At 42.9% G+C, this 17,194-nt stretch overlaps 1 protein-coding gene across 3 annotated transcripts; it reads right to left on the bottom strand.

The window, feature by feature from the left end:
- Positions 1-3,855: 3,855 nt before the first annotated feature.
- Positions 3,856-9,931, bottom strand: LOC124007429 (nucleophosmin-like). 3 transcript variants are annotated; one of them, XM_046317980.1, is made up of 11 exons: positions 9,784-9,931; positions 8,508-8,587; positions 8,266-8,385; positions 8,064-8,157; positions 6,033-6,133; positions 5,728-5,757; positions 5,581-5,637; positions 5,402-5,482; positions 5,076-5,198; positions 4,823-4,897; positions 3,856-4,581 (listed from the first exon to the last, which is right to left on the bottom strand). In XM_046317980.1, exons 1-11 carry the CDS (start codon positions 9,821-9,823, stop codon positions 4,531-4,533), a joined length of 852 nt encoding a protein of 283 aa, XP_046173936.1. In that variant the 5' UTR covers positions 9,824-9,931; the 3' UTR covers positions 3,856-4,530. The 3 variants fall into 3 exon arrangements, with proteins under 3 accessions (XP_046173936.1, XP_046173934.1, XP_046173937.1); XM_046317978.1 differs by having other exon boundaries at positions 5,581-5,641; positions 5,729-5,757; XM_046317981.1 differs by having other exon boundaries at positions 5,581-5,634; positions 9,784-9,930.
- Positions 9,932-17,194: the final 7,263 nt, after the last annotated feature.

Below are 17,194 nucleotides of genomic sequence, written 5' to 3'. Positions count from 1 at the left end.
ATGTAGAGGTCTGTAATTTTTATCATATGTACACTTCAACTGTGAGAGATGGAATCTAAACCAAAAATCCAGAAAATCACATTGTATGATTTTCAAGTCATTAATTTGCATTTTATTGCATGACATAAGTATTTGATCACCTACCAACCAGTAAGAATTCCGGCTCTCACAGACCTAAGTAGTTTTTCTTTAAGAATCCCTCCTGTTCTCCACTCATTACCTGTATTAACTGCACCTGTTTGAACTCATTAACTGTATAAAAGACACCTGTCCACACACTCAATCAAACAGACTCCAACCTCTCCACAATGGCCAAGACCAGAAAGCTGTGTAAGGACATCAGGGATAAAATTGTAGACCTGCACAAGGCTGGGATGGGCTACAGGACAATAGGCAAGCAGCTTGGTGAGAAGGCAACAACTGTTTGTGCAATTATTAGAAAATGAAAGAAGTTCAAGATGACGGTCAATCACCCTGTCTGGGGCTCCATGCAAGATCTCACCTCGTGGGGCATCAATGATCACGAGGAAGGTGAGGGATCAGCCCAGAATTACACGGCAGGACCTGGTCAATGACCTGAAGAGAGCTGGGACCACAGTCTCAAAGAAAATCATTAGTAACACACTACGCCGTCATGGATTAAAATCCTGCAGCGCACGCAAGGCCCCCTGCTCAAGCCAGCGCATGTCCAGGCCCGTCTGAAGTTTGCCAATGACCATCTGGATGATCCAGAGGAGGAATGGGAGAAGGTCATGTGGTCTGATGAGACAATGAGAAAACCTAATGACAAAAAAGTATTATCTTGTTTTTGCTTTGAATCACTCTCTTTATGTGTGTCGTTCTATTGGTCTCCATAGCTACTGTGTTTACATATACAATGTAATATCTGCACAACATGGTCATTACACACAACTTCAATACAAACTGAACTGCACCATAAAGATCCATATCACTAACGCTCTCTTGGACACAACACATTGACCAGGGCAGATTTAGCCTATTCGACAGATCTAAGGCACTTACAGGGGGCGAGGAGATCCATAGAGACCATAAAAAGACTCTCTCCATCAAAGCCCCTCTCCCTGAGTGCTGCTGACTCACATTCAGCTGACCTGAGGGAGATGGATAGGTCTGAGTTTTGTGTCCATTATGAATGTGATCCAAACAAAATTATAACATACAGTACCAGTCAAAAGTTTGGGCACACCTATTCAATCCAGGATCTTTCTTTCTTTTTTACTATTTTCTACATTGAAGAATAATAGTGAAGACATACAAACTATGAAATAACAAATACGGAATCATGTAGTTACCAAAAAAGTGTTAAACAAATCAAAATGTATTTTTTAGTAGACACCCTTTGCCTTGATGACAACTTTGCACACTCTGACAGCAACATTCTCTCAACTATTCTCTTTGGGCTCCCAATTGGCATAGTGGTCTAAGGCACTGCATCTCAGTGCAAGAGGAGTCACTACAGTACATGGTTCAAATCCAGGCAGCATCACATCCTGCCATGATTGGGAGTCCCATAGGATGGTGCACAATTGGCCCAGTGTTGCCGGGGTAGGCTGTCATTGTAAATGAGAATTTGTTCTTAACTGACTTGCCTAGTTAAATAAAGGTGAAAGGTAGTCACCTGGAATGCATTTCAATTAACAGGTGTACCTTTATCATTTGTGGAATTTCTTTCCTTCTTAATGTATTTGAGCCAAGCAGTTGTGTTGTGATAAGGTAGGGGTGATATACAGAAGATAGCCCTAATTGGAAAAAGACCACATCCATATTATGGCAAGAACAGCTCAAATAAGAAGAGAATTTCAAGAACTTTGAATGTTTCATCAAATGCTTTTTCAAAAACCATCAAGCCTTATGATTAAACAGGCTCTCAGGAGGACCGTGACAGCGAAGGAAGACCCAGAGTTACAGTTGAAGTCAGAAGTTTACATACACCTCAGGCAAATACATTTTCACAATTCCTGACATTAAATCCTGGTAAAAATTCCCTCTCTTGGGTCAGTTAGGATCACCGCTTCATTTTAAGAATGTGAAATGTCAGAATAATAGTAGAGAGAATGATTTATTTCAGTTTATATTTCTTTCATCACATTCCCAGTGGGTCAGAAGTTTACATACACTCAATTAGTATTTGGTAGCATTGACTTTAAATTGTTTAACTTGGGTCCAAAGTTTCGGTAAGCCTTCCACAAGCTTCCCACAATAAGTTAGGTGAATTTTGGCCCATTCGTCCTGACAGAGCTGGTGTAACGGAGTCAGGTTTGTAGGCCTCCTTGCTCACACACACTTTTTCAGTTCTGCCCACAAATGTTCTATATGATTGAGGTCAGGGCTTTGTAATGGCCACTCCAATACCTTGACTTTGTTGTCCTTAAGCCATTTGCCACAATGGCAAAGTCTGCTTGGGGTCATTGTCCATTTGGAAGACCCATTTCAAGCTTTAACTTCTTCGGGCTGGGGGGCAGTATTCAGAAGTTTGGATGAATGAGGTGCCCAAAGTAAACTGCCTGTTACTAAGACCCAGAAGCTAGGATATGCCTATAACTTTTCGTATTGGATAGAAAACAGTCTCAATTTCCAAAACTGCTACAATAATGTCTGTGAGTATAACAGAACCGATATGGCAGGTGAAAACCCGAGGACAATCCATCCAGAATTTGTTTTTCAGCTCACCACTGATAATGGCTGGGAATGGGGAAGAAAAAGGAAGACCTTCCAGATTGCAGTTCCTATGGCTTCCTATAGATGTCAACAGTCTTTAGAAAGAGTTTCAGGTTCTTTTTTTGATTGAAAAATGAGCTAGAATGTGGTTTTTCTAAGTGGCTCCCATTTTGGCTGTAGTGTTTGTTGCGCGTTCCAGTGAGGGTGTGCACTTTGTTATTTATCTCCGGTATTCTGTCTTAATTGTTATCTTTTATTTACATATTAGGGTACCGGAGGATTGAATAGGGATGTTGTTTGATATTGGAAGAAGTTTATTGGTAATTTAAGGGTTTCATTTGTATGCATTTTGAACGAGGGAACTGGGTGGATTACTTAGTCAAGCACGCCAATGAAACTGACTTTATCAAACAAAAGGACCATTTGTTATGTAGATAGTACCATTGTGATTGCAACCAGATGAAGATCTTCAAGGTTAAGTTATTTATTTTATCGCTATTTCTGACTTTCGTGATACCTCTGCTTGGTTGGAAATGTCTGTAATGCTTTTTTTTGTGCGGGGCGCTGTCCTCAGATAATCACATGGGGTGCTTTCGCAATAAAGCCTTTTTGAGATCTGACAAAGCGGCTGGATTAACAAGTAAACATTTTAACTGATGTATAACACTTGTAATTTCATTGTTTAATATTACAATTTTTGCACACTGCAATTTCCCCAGATGTCGGCAAGGTGGAACAGTAGCTTCCCAATGATACACAAGAAGTTAACTTCCTGATGTCTTGAGATGTTGCTTCATTCTGTCCACATAATTTCTGCCTCATGGTGCCATGAGGCAGAAAAATCAACTGTCTTGTAGTTTCTGGTCAGACAATGCCTTTTTTCATGTCTGAATGAATGAGGCCAATAGTTTATCAACCATAAGGTATTTTGTAATGCAGACTAAGTCTGTATCATGGTATTAAACTGGAACACCATTAATCCTCATGCTCATTAACAGCCATGCAGATAGAGGGGTCGGGTCACAATTATATTGTACCATGTAGTCATCAATAAAAGGCAAGTGTTCCCCCAATATTTTTTTATTGCAGATCACAATATTCCTGTGGCTAGAGAGCTGTTAATTTTACATTGTATAGCAATTCAATAGAACAGAAGTTACAAGGTCACAAAGCAGGTATGATACAATATAATTATTTATTAACTTTGAGATGACATCTTTGACACCGGTGCGTTAGATGCTTCACTCTACCCTTACAGCAAAATATAAAAAACTGTGAGCATGACTTAAAACCTGATTGGACCAGTTAACATATTGTCTTATATTAAGTGTTCAATGTTAACATCTCAGACCCTGAGGAACCTACCCTCTGGAAGGGATGGACAGGAGCATCCAGACCCAACAGCTTATAGATGACATGAACAGCCATCAAGTCACTTGACCCATTTACAAACATACCCCCCAAAAAAGAACATGCATGAACAGATACCTTCCAAAATGCCAGAGGGACAGTACTTCAAAACCAACTGACAAGAATTTTAAAATGCTACATTCAAACAGTAGCAAGTATGTATTTTACACATTTACAAAATGTTATGTTCCAAGTGGGTTTTCCCAGGTCTACCCACATGAAAGCTGGAATAGTATCACCCCTCCCACCCTCTGAGAGGGTCGTGGTGCTGGTAGGGTCAGGGGCTCAGTCATTAGTTCCATATTAGTTGGTGTGCCACAGCAGTACACTGGGGACTGGACGGGCTGCAGAAGTTTGATTGACATGGGAAGGGCAAGGAGAGGCCAGAGCAGGTCAAGGAGAGGGGTTGAAAAATAAATCAAAAAAGGTATACCAAAATATTTATTTTTTGTCTTCCACAGTCTGTCTCCACTTCCACAGTTCAGCCATTGCCTGAAAAAAAGATGGGAAAAACACTTACCAAAGCATAAATCATAATGTCATAGTGAGAGCTCAGAACTTTAGAGGTACTGGTGTTTCTCACTGCTGATCAAAACCAAGTCGTCTTCATTGCTCTTCCAGGATGTTTTCCAACAGCACTATGGTTGTCATTTCACAAACTTCCAATTGAACCACATTACGTTCCAGACAGACAGGTCAAATTTCACAACGTTCCTGGGGAGCATTACCATACCTTGGTGTCTGTGACTCTGAAGCTGTTCTTCACAAAGCTCTCGAACTTGGGCTGGAGTTTAGGCAGGTTCACTCCCTGAAATAATATGACATTACTACAGGTATTCAGATGTGTCCAATTAATCTTTTGTTCGGTCAGTCTTTTGGTTAACAGTTCTTTAACATACATCAGCTAGATCAGTTCATCCTATCTCCATTTTAGGCAAGTGTATTTCCAGATAGTATATACATCAAGACAGAACACATACACCCACCTTCTCCATAGTCGCCTTCATCTTGGCCTTCAGCTCAGGGATGGTGAGGACCGGTTTGGAGGTCTGAGGTGTTTTAGGGGTTGCTTTGGGGGTCTGGCCATTTTTGTCACCAGGCATATTTGACTGAAAAACAGAGAACTTGTTAGACAAGACATGTAACATGACTAACATGCATCACTACAATACTCAGATACAGGAGTGGTCATCTTCAGTCTCAGTCTTTTGGTAAGCAGTGTTGAAAATGCATCAGTAAATCAGCTCAACAAATATCATCTTTGACTAGAAACAATGTGATGGTAGGGCAGAAGATGTGTGAAGAGGACTACCTGTTTGCCAGCTGGTGTGTTGGCTTTAGGGCCCTTTCCATTCTGGGCAGGAGTCTGAGGTTTGGACGGAGTCTTCTTAACCTGAGTAAAACAGAGGTTTCTTGTGTCATTTTCAAAGGTAGAATGAAAATAGGCTGAACTAAACTAAATATTACAGGTGGGCAAATAAATGCACTCACCTTAACAGGAGTTTCTTCAGCCTCACTCTCCTCATCATCATCATCATCATCATCATCATCCCTAAAGAGATGTTACAAATCAACTCTAGATTAAACCTCACCATGGTCATCATGGAACATTGGTTAGTCAGTCAAACACTACACTTACTCCTCATAGTCATCCATCTTCATCTTCTTCTGTGAAGAGGAGAAAGGGAAGGATATGGTAAGTGTCATGAGGTGAGGATGTGACGCAAGAGTAAAGAGTGGATAACATTCAGAAATGGGAATGACCCTCTTCAGTCTCAGTCTTTTGGTAAGCAGTGTTGAAAATGCATCAGTAAATCAGCTCAACAAAGATCATCTTTGACTAGGGAGGCCATGCGATATTAGGTCACCAGATATATACATTTTGTAACGCAAGTTATTTCCCTGTTGGCGTGTTGGATTAAAGGCCAGTATCCGGGACCAACCTGAGATTTAAGTGCTGGTACTGATGCAGCCCTTTTCTTGGGCGTTTGTACCCCTTCCTCTTCATCATCGTCCTCGTCGAAAGTTTGGTCTCCTCCCATCACTTGTGAAAAAACAACAAGTTAACTTTGAGGAGATAGAATATGACAACTAACTTCTCTAGGATAGGGGACAGCATTTGGAATTTTGAATGAAAAGCATGCCCAAATTCAACTGCCTGCTACTCATCCCCAGAAAGTAAGATATTAGTAGATTTGGATAGAAAACTCAAAGTTTCTAAAACTGTTTGAATCACGTCTGAGTATAACAGAATGTATTTAGCAGGCGAAACCAGAGGACAAACATTCAGATTCTTTGTTTAATTTTTAGGTCCCTCTTTTCAATGGGTATGCAGATTTCTAAGGGACCTTCTTGCAGTTCCTACCACTTCCACTGGATGTCAGTCTTAAGAAATTTGTACAGGTTTTTCCTTTGTGTAATGAAGGAACACTGTTCAGAACGAAGCTAGAGTGAAGAGGACGCGTGACCTGAAAGCTAGCTACAGTTTGTTTTCCTCCTGTATTGAACAGATCATCCAGCCTTCAATTTGATCTAATATTTACATTAAAAAATACCTAAAGTTGTATTTCAAAAGCAGTTTGAAATGCTTTGGCAAAGTTTACAGGTAACTTTTGAGATATTTCTTAGTCACATTGCGCAAGTTGGTACCGGTGGTTTTCTGGATCAAACGCACCAAATAAATGGACATTTTGGATATATATCTAAGGAATTAATCGAACAAAAGGACCATTTGCGATGTTCATAGGACATATTGGAGTGCCCAAAAAAAGCTCAAAGGCAAGGCATGAATTATATCTTTATTTCTGCATTTTGTGTCGCTCCGGGAGGGTTGAAATATGCTTGTCAGTGTTTGTTTACTATGGTGCTATCCTCAGATAGCCTCGTCTGCTTTCGCAGAAAAGCCTTTTTGAAATCTGAAGTGTTGGCTGGATTCACAACGTGTGGCTTTAATTTGGTATCTTGCATGTGTGATTTCAGGTTAGATTTTTATAGTAATTTATTTGAATTTGGCGCTCTGCATTTTCACAGGCTTTTGGCCAGGTGGATGCTACCGTCCCATCGAACCCAGAGAGGTTAAGATTATATGAGAACATTGCCCAGCAGACAAATCATTACAAACAGTAACCAGCCAAGTAGAAGAGTTACACAAGTCAGAAATAGAGAAAATGAATCACGCGCCTTTGATGACCTTCATATGGTTGCACTCAGAAGAGATTCATTTACTCAATAAATGTTCCTTTTGTTCGATAAAGTCTCTCTTCATATCCAAAAACCTGTTTTGTTAGTGCGTTTTCTTCAGTAATCCACAGGCTCAAACGCAGTCACAACAGGCAGACAAATTCCAAATTGTATCCGTAAAGTTCAGAAACATGTCAAACGATGTTTATATTCAATCCTCAGGTTGTTGTTAGCCTAAATAAAAGGTAAAGACACTTGGTCGCACGCATGAAAAAGCTCTGACACAGCAGGGTCCAGTCATTGACTGCTCTTACTCCCTCCTTTTTCAGAATACAAGCCTGAAACAATTGCTAAAGACTTGACATCTGGTGAAAGGCATAGGAACTGCAATTTGAGTCCTAAGTAAATGGATACTGTAATGGCACTGAATAGAAAACTACAACAAAAGAATCCTACTTCCTGAATGGATTTCGCTCAGGTTTTCACCCGCCAAATCAATTCTGTTATACTCAAGACACTATTTTAACAGTTATGAAACTTTAGTGTTTTCTATATGCATATCCTATCTTCTGGGCCTGAGTAGCATGCAGAATTCCAAATGCTACCCCCTACCCTAGAGGAGTTAATAAAGATACATTTAAACAAATCAAATAATTATCTGTATTTGATATTTCAGTCTTTTGGTATGCAGTGTTGAAATCAGTAAGTCATCTCAACAACTATCATCTGACTACAGAGGCCATGGCAGCACCAAAGATACCATGGGAGTAGCACAGTCCTGAGATAATACTCACTGACAAGGTGCTGGCCACTGATGTGGATTGGACCAGAACCAGCCTTGAGACGGAAAACTGCTGGGGATGTGATTGCGAACCCACTAAGACACACCTGCAACACACAATTAACTGCTCAATAGGCATGAACTCTACACAAGGCCATACAACCACCATCTCCCACTCAGGGATAGAATAGAAGTGTTGACGACTGACTACTCACACTTGGCAAGGTGGAGGGTCTGAGCGCAGCTAGCACAGCCTTCACCTTCTCACCCTCTGCGTCCTGTCCTTCCACCTCCACAACATGCAGCTCATCCTTGGTGCTGGGGTCCACACACACCTAAGACCAATCAACAGGAGACAAAGTTCATAAATAGTTCATCATACCTATAACAAGAAATGGTTCAACAGAAATATTGCCATCAATTCATATTATATAAAATAAGCACCAGTAACCCTCACCATCCTTAAGTCCAGTTGGTGCTCAAAGTCATCCTCTTCTGGGTTGAAGACTACATCCTTCCCAGATTTCAACTCGCACCCTATTGAAAAAAAGTGTCAATTACATGAGGAAATACTACATTGTACCCCTTTCCCTTAGTTGATGGCGATGTTGGGCTGGGCAATTTCTTATCCTGTAATAAAAATGGTGGGTCCTCAGCCGTTTTTCCAGCCAGTAAAACGGCTGATGCAACTAATAACGACTCAATTGAAGACTATGCCATGTTGAATCACATGCGTTCCTGGAAAAGGAAAAGCATGCACCCAAACCGTTAACTTGTGGATAAGGTTGCCCATTACTGGACATCTCCCAGTTTGAGGTGACTGAGGTGAGGCCAAAATATGGGTCACATACTCACGTGGTTGGAAGAGATGTGAGCCCTGACAAAGGGAACGTGTTCAATGCAACTAACTAGCTCTTAGACATGCTGCTATGAACATTATGCGAGTTAAACTATTTACAAAAACCACCACATGTACAATTTGGAATTCACGTTTTATTTTAAATTGTCCAATCACCATTTCAATCTGGGAGTTAATGCCACGTCTTTAACAATAACATGCCCATAATTTATCCACTTTCATTAAGTTATCACAGGTAACTAGTTAAAACAGCTTTAGCCAAAACTAGCAACTTAGGCAATGTTAACATCTTGCTGCACTGCATGAGCACGTTTCCATACGGCCTTGTGCGCAATCTTTAAAACACGTGTTCAGACGCATGGAGGGCCAACTAGCTAGCCCGGTAGTTTGTGGAACATCGCCTGTAATGTCAAATTTGTCCAGCAATGTGAACTTATCAGTCTGGCCCAACTACCACAACAAATTAAATCAACCAGGGAACCAATATGATGAAAGCATTACCCAATTTAGCGAACTACTAAAAAAAGGTCTCAAGATGGTTTGCAAGCTAACTACTATAATACCGCCCATGTCTCGTGGATATCTACCAAGCTGAAAACTGGGTACATTATTTCCATTCCCAAGCATTGCAACTAATGACATTGTATTCAGAAATCGTAACGTTATTGAACCATACATTGACGAAACTCACATCGCCCAATTAATTTTAGCTAACGAACATTAGCTACTGTAGCTAGCCATTGAGCTGGCTGTGTAGCTACCTCGTGCGATGTTGGCGTCTGATGAACATCTCTTTTTCTTGCTAACTAGTTGACATGGATTTGAAACTATACTGAAACCACCTAATTATGTTTTTTTTTTTAAACCATCTTACCATAGAGAAAGGTCTGTGGCCCCATTTGTTCCTCGTCCATCCCGTTCAATGTGATTACTTACAGCGGGCTCTTCCGAAATGAACTGAAATATCTCTTTCAACGCAGGGCATACCCTACACCGACTCAATGGCCACACCTCCTTTCTAGATTGATGGAAGATTTTCTTTGGTATAGCCCAATCATCACAGTTATTTACTGAAAGAGGCGTATTTATAAATATTCATGATCATTAGAGACAAAGTGGAGTCGCAACTAAACCGCTGACCAGACCGCTGACGTGCGTCCGCCATCCCGCTTCTTGATTTTGTCTACCAACACCAGACAAGATCAGGACTCACAGGTTGAAATGTCAAAACGAACTCTGAACCAACTATATTCATTTGGGGACAGCTTAAAAAAAACATGTATGGCAATTTAGCTAGCTGCTTGCTGTTGTTGGCTAATTTGTCCTGGGATATTAACATCGGGTTGTTATTTTACCTGAAATGCACAAGGTCCTCCACTCCTCTATGATTAATCCCACAGTCAATTTCCAGTAATCTCTCCTCCTTCGGGCTTCTTATTTTTTGGACTTTATATGTATATGCTCCTAAAAACCAACGAGGAGATGGGAGAGGCGGGACTTGCGTGTCAAGCACAACAAATAGAACAAAGTTCTATTTTAGAGTCTGGCTACGCAGACACTCGCGAGCAGTGTTGGAGCAATGATTGGATAACATGTATGTGTACATTTATTTTTACAAAGCTCGTACACGCTACGCAAGCGGCATGTCAGACACTAGACATATGTGGCAGGGTCTACGGACTACAAAGGGAAAACCAGCCACATCACGGACACCAATGTCTTGCTTCCAGACAAGCTAGACACCTTCTTCACCCACTGTCAGGAAAATGCAACCAACGCAGCCCGCTACCAAGGACTGTGGGCTCTCCTTCCCCATGGCCGACATGAGTAAGACATTTAAGGGTGTTAACCCTTGCAAGGCTGCCGGCCCAGATGACGTCCCTAGCCGCGTCCTCAGAGCATGCACAGACCAGCTTGCTGGAGTGTTTGTGGACATATTCATCTATCCCTATCCCAGTCTGCTGTCCCCACTTGCTTCAAAGTGTCCACCATTGTTCCTGTACCCAAGAAAGCAATGGTAACTGAACTAAATGACTATCGCCCCGTAGCACTCACTTCTGTCGTCATGAAGTGCTTTGAGAGGCTAGTTAAGGATCATATCACCTTTACCTTACCTGACACCCTAGACCCACTTCAATTTGATTGCCGCCCCAATAGGTCCACAGACGATGCAATCACTGTCGTACTGCCCTATCCCATCTGGACAAGAGGAATACCTATGTAAGAATGCTGTTCATTGACTATAGCTCAGCATTCAACACCATACTTCCCGACGGGCCGCCCCCAGGTGATGAAGGTAGGAAACAACAACACCACTTCGCTGATCCTCAACACTGTGGCCCCACAAGGGGCCCCTGTTCACCCATGACTGCGTGGCCATGCACGCCTCCAACTCAATCCTCAAGTTTGCAGACGTCACAACAGTAGTAGAACTGATTACCAACAATGACGAGAAAGCCTACAGTGAGGAGGTGAGGGCCTTGGGAGAGTGATGCCAGGAAAATAACATGTCACTCAACGTTAACAAAACTAAAGGAGCTGATCGTGGACTTCAGGAAACAGCAGAGGGAGCACGCCCCTGTCCACATCAACGGGACCGCAGTGGAGAAGGTGGAAAGCTTCAAGTTCCTCTGCGTACACATCATTGACGATCAGAAGTGGTCTACCCACACAAACAGTGTGATGAAGAAGGCGCAACAGTGCCACTTCAAACTCAGGATGCTGAAAAAAATTGTCTTGCCCCTAAAACCCTCACAAACATTATCACTGCCTGGTATCACCGCCTGGTATGGCAACTGTACCGCCCGCAACCGCAGGGCTCTCCAGAGGGTGGTGTGGTCTGCCCAACGCATCCCCGCGGGCAAACTGTTTATCTATGCATGGTAACTTTACAAATTACCTTGACTAACCTGTACTCCCGCACATTGACTCGGTACCGGTACCCCCCGTATATAGCCTCGTTATTGTTATTTTAATTTTCTTGTTACTTTTTTGTTTTATAAAATGTCTTCCCTTTATTTAGTATATATTTTCTTAACTCTATTTCTTGAACTGCATTGTTGGTTAAGGGCTTGTAAGTAAGCATTTCACGGTAAGGTCTACCTACACCTGTTAAATTCGGCACATGTGACAAATAAAATGATTTGATACTACCTGCCCTCCAGGACACCAACAGCACCCGATTTCACAGGAAGGCCAAAAAGATAGTCAAGGACATCAACCACCTGAGCCATGGCCTGTTCACCCCGCTATCATCCAGAAGGTAAGGTCAGTACAGGTGCATCAAAGCTGGGACCGAGAGACTGAAAAACAGCGCTCCATCTCAAGGCTGTCAGACTGTTAAATAGCCATTACTAGCAGGCTTCCACCTGGGTACGCAACACTGCACCTTAGAGCCTGCTGCCCTATATACATAGTCTTAGAATCACTGACCACTTTAATAATGTTTACATACCGCTTTACTCATCTCATATGTGTCATGTTTTGTCATATATTGTCTTGTCATTATGCTTTCCCTTCTGTTCGTTTCCCCCTGCTGGTCTTATTAGGTTCGTTCCCTTTTTCTATCCCTTCTCTCTCCCCCTCCCTCTCTCTCTTCTCTCTATCGTTCCGTTCCTGCTCCCAGCTGTTCCTATTCCCCTAATCAATCATTTAGTCTTCCCACACCTGTTCCCGATCCTTTTCCCTGATTAGAGTCCCTATTTCTCTCCTTGTTTTCCGTTCCTGTCCTGTCGGATCCTTGTATCTATTGTTCACCGTGCTGTGTTTGTGTATCGCCCAGTCGTGTCGTGTTTCCCTCAGATGCTGCGTGGTGAGCAGGTGTCTGAGTCTGCTAGGTTCAAGTGCCTTCCCGAAGCAACCTGCTGTTCAAGATCGAGTCTCCAGTCGGTTCTCGTCATTACGAGTGGAAGTTGTGTTTTTTGATTGTATTTTACTTTACTGGATTAAAGACTCTGTTTTCGCCAAGTCGCTTTTGGGTCCTCATTCACCTGCATAACAGAAGGATCCGACCAAGAATGGACCCAGCGACTATGGATTCTCTCTACTCTACTCTCGAGTTCCAGGGAGCGATGCTCGGCAGACACGAGCAGGAATTGTCTGCTGCTCGGCATGCCGTTGAGACCCTGGCCGCTCAGGTCTCCGACCTCTCAAGACAGTATCAGAGTCTTCGTCTCGTGTCACCAGCTACTTCCGGTTCTTCCGAGCCTCCGGAACCTAGGGTTAATAACCCACCTTGTTATTCTGGGCAGCCCACTGAGTGCCGCTCCTTTCTCACCCAGTGTGATATCGTGTTCTCTCTCCAACCCAACACATACTCAAGAGAGAGAGCTCGGATTGCCTACGTCATATCACTCCTTACTGGTCGGGCTCGGCAGTGGGGCACAGCTATCTGGGAGGCAAGCGCTGAGTGTACTAACAATTATCTGAACTTTAAAGAGGAGATGATAAGGGTTTTTGATCGCTCAGTTTTTGGGAAAGAAGCTTCCTGGTCCCTGTCTTCCCTATGTCAAGGTAATCGATCCATAACGGATTACTCAATAGAGTTTCGCACTCTTGCTGCCTCCAGTAACTGGAACGAGCAGGCGTTGCTCGCTCGTTTTCTGGAGGGACTCCACGCTAAGGTTAAGGATGAGATTCTCTCTCGGGAGGTTCCATCCAGCGTGGATTCTTTGATTGAACTCGCTATTCGCATTGAACGACGGGTAGATCTTCGTCACCGAGCTCATAGAAGAGAGCTCGCGTTAACTGTGTCTCCCCTCTCTCCGACACTACCGTCTTTCCCCACTGACTCAGGTGTTGAGCCCATGCAGCTGGGGGTATTCGCATCTCGACTAAGGAGAGGGAACGGAGAATCACCAACCGCCTCTGTCTCTATTGCGGTTCCGCTGGTCATTTTGTCATTTCATGTCCAGTTAAAGGCCAGAGCTCATCAGTAAGCGGAGGGCGACTGATAAGCGCTACTAGACGGTCCTCTCCGTCAAGTACATGTACTACTTTACCGGTCCATCTACGCTGGACCGGATCGGCAGCATCCTGCAGTGCATTAATAGACTCTGGGGCAGAGGGCTGTTTTATGGACGAAGCCTGGGCGCGGGAACATGACATTCCTCTCAGACAGTTAGGGAGCCCACGGTCATGTTTGCCTTGGATGGTAGTCCTCTCCCCAGTATATTATGTGAAACACTACCTTTAACCCTCACTGTATCTGGTAACCATAGTGAGACCATTTCTTTTTTGATTTTTTGTTCACCTTTTACACCTGTTGTTTTGGGTCATCCCTGGCTAGTGTGTCATAATCCTTCTTTTGATTGGTCTAGTGGTTCTGTCCTTTCCTGGAGCGTTTCTTGTCATGTGAAGTGTTTAATGTCTGCTATTTCTCCTGTTTGTTCTGTCCCCTCTTCTCAGGAGGAACCTGGTGATTTGACAGGAGTGCCGGAGGAATATCATGGTCTGCGCACGGTCTTCAGTCGGTCCAGAACCAACTCCCTTCCTCCTCACCGGTCGTATGATTGTTGTTCTGATCTCTTTAAGAAGCGTTTTGTATCCGCTCCTATCCTTGTTGCACCTGACGTCACTAAACAGTTTATTGTTGAGGTTGACGCGTCGGGGGTGGGCGTGGGAGCCATTCTGTCCCAGCGCTCCGATACTGACGATGGGGTCCACCCTTGTGCGTATTTTTCTGCTTCTGCTCCTGGTCTTGCTGGGTCTCAGTCTGTTCCCTGCCATCGCATCTCTCCTGTTCTTGTTCCTGCCCTTGCTGTGTCTCAGTCTGTCCCTAGTTGTTACTCTCCTGGCCTGTTTGGTCCTGTTTGCTCTAAAGTTTTCAGTTCTCTACCCGTGTCTCATTTTTTTTTTAGTAGTACCCTAGTTTCCCTTTTTTTTTCGTTTTTCCGTTACGGCCCTGAGGAGAGGAGTTGGGTTCTTTCTCGGGACGTGCTGGACCGTTTGATCTATGATTTCCTCCGTTGCCGCCAGTGTTCCTCCTCGAGAGCGCCAGGAGGCGCTCGGTGAGTGGGGGGGTACTGTCATGTTTTGTCATATATTGTCTTGTCATTATGCTTTCCCTTCTGTTCGTTTCCCCTGCTGGTCTTATTAGGTTCGTTCCCTTTTTCTATCCTCTCTCTCCCCCTCCCTCTCTCTCTTCTCTCTATCGTTCCGTTCCTGCTCCCAGCTGTTCCTATTCCCCTAATCAATCATTTAGTCTTCCCACACCTGTTCCCGATCCTTTTCCCTGATTAGAGTCCCTATTTCTCTCCTTGTTTTCCGTTCCTGTCCTGTCGGATCCTTGTATCTATTGTTCACCGTGCTGTGTTTGTGTATCGCCCAGTCGTGTCGTGTTTCCCTCAGATGCTGCGTGGTGAGCAGGTGTCTGAGTCTGCTAGGTTCAAGTGCCTTCCCGAGGCAACCTGCTGTTCAAGATCGAGTCTCCAGTCGGTTCTCGTCATTACGAGTGGAAGTTGTGTTTTTTGATTGTATTTTACTTTACTGGATTAAAGACTCTGTTTTCGCCAAGTCGCTTTTGGGTCCTCATTCACCTGCATAACAATATGTATATACTATATTCCATTCTACTGTATTTTAGTCAATGCCACTCCGACATTGCTCGATCTAATATTTATATATTTCTTAATATTATTATTTTACTTTTAGACTTGTGTGTTTTGTTAGATACTACTGTGCTGTTGGAGCTAGGAACACAAGCATTTTGCCACACCCGCAATAACATCTGCTAAATATGTGTATGTAACCAATAAAATGTAATTTCATTTGACTGACTAACTTCATATTTTATTTAATCCAGAGATCCCTCTCTCTCCTCTCCCTCTGTGCACACACACACATATTTTCTCAAAACATTTTATTGGTAGCATTTGCAATGTACAACAGAACATGAAAGCTTAAGCTCTCTTCTATCTGTCTCAGTCAAAGATAGAATATTGTATGAGGTGAACCTCTTTGTTACATTTTATATTCAGATTGTTTTAAGCGCTGATTATCATTCATCATTAATTACCCCTTTGACACCTGAGGCAAAAATAATTTCAACATAATCAATATATATCTATAGTGCATTTGTAAAATAGTCAAGACAACTTCACTTTTTCCTCTTTTCAAACGTTACAAACTCAACTATTCTTGGGTATGATGCTACAAGCTTGGCACACCTGTATTTGGGGAGTTTCTCCCACTCTTCTCTGCAGATCCTCTCAAGTTCTGTCAGGTTGGATGGGGAGCGTCGCTGCACAGCTATTTTCAGGTTTCTCCAGAGATGTTAGATTGGGTTCAAGTCCAGGCTCTGGCTGGGCCACTGAAGGACATTCAGAGACTTGTCCCGAAGCCACTCCTGCATTCTCTTGGCTGTGTGCTTATGGTCATTGTCCTGATGGAAGGTGAACCTTCGCTCCAGTCTGAGGTCCTGATGACTGCCACCAACATGCATCACTGTAAGGATGGTGCCAAGTTTCTTCCAGGCGTGACACTTTGCATTCAGGCTAAAGAGTTCCATCTTGGTTTCCTAAAACCAGAGAATCTTTTTTCTCATGGTCTCAGAGTTGTTAGGTGCCTTAAGGCAAACTCCAAGCAGGCTGTCATGTGCATTTGACTGAGGAGTGGCTTCTGCCTGGCCACTCTACCATAAAGGCCTGATTGGTGGAGTTCTGAGAGATGGTTGTCCTCAATTGAATTTACCACAGGTGGACTCCAATCAAGTTGTAGAAACAGCTCAAGGATGATCAATGGAAACATGATGCACCTTAGCTCAATTTCGAGTCTCATAGCAAAGGGTCTGAATACCTATGTAAATAAAGGTATTTCTGTTTTTTATATTTAATAAATTAGAAAACATTTCTAGAAACCTATTTTTGCTTTGTCATTATGGGGTATTGTGTGTAGATTGACGAGACAAATAAATAAATAATTTAATTAATTTTAGAATAAGACTGTAACACAAGAAAATGTGGAAAAGGGGAAGGGGTCTGAATACTTTCCGAATGCACTGTATCTATTTGCCATAATGTACACTGAGGAGGAACTGACAAAGTCAGCACAAATTAGTAATTCGTTGAAGAAAAATTATAGTTGTTTCACATTAGAAGAATGTTGCGGTTTTGTCCTGTGATGAGTTTGGGGGTTTAGCTTAACCCCTGTGTCCCTCACTACACACTTCAACAGACAAGTCAAAACACCAATGACCAACACCTTTCACGTTGCGTTACACAGATGTTCATCTTCTATCATTAGTTTGATCCAGCCATCATACAAGAGGAGGTATCATCAGCCATGAA

The sequence above is a fragment of the Oncorhynchus gorbuscha genome, linkage group LG20 (genome assembly GCF_021184085.1).
Source record: "Oncorhynchus gorbuscha isolate QuinsamMale2020 ecotype Even-year linkage group LG20, OgorEven_v1.0, whole genome shotgun sequence".
Classification (NCBI taxonomy): domain Eukaryota; kingdom Metazoa; phylum Chordata; class Actinopteri; order Salmoniformes; family Salmonidae; genus Oncorhynchus; species Oncorhynchus gorbuscha.
Note: the sequence above shows the minus strand (reverse complement) of the source record. Positions and strands in the feature narration are given on the sequence as shown.

Coding starts and splice junctions, on each gene's coding strand:
- LOC124007429 (XM_046317978.1), bottom strand. CDS start 9,823: ATGGACGAGGAACAAATGGGGCCACAGACCTTTCTCTATG. Junction 8,588..9,783: donor GCCACAGACCTTTCTCTATG/GTAAGATGGTTT, acceptor TTTTTTCAATAG/GGTGCGAGTTGAAATCTGGG. Junction 8,386..8,507: donor ACCAACTGGACTTAAGGATG/GTGAGGGTTACT, acceptor GATTGGTCTTAG/GTGTGTGTGGACCCCAGCAC.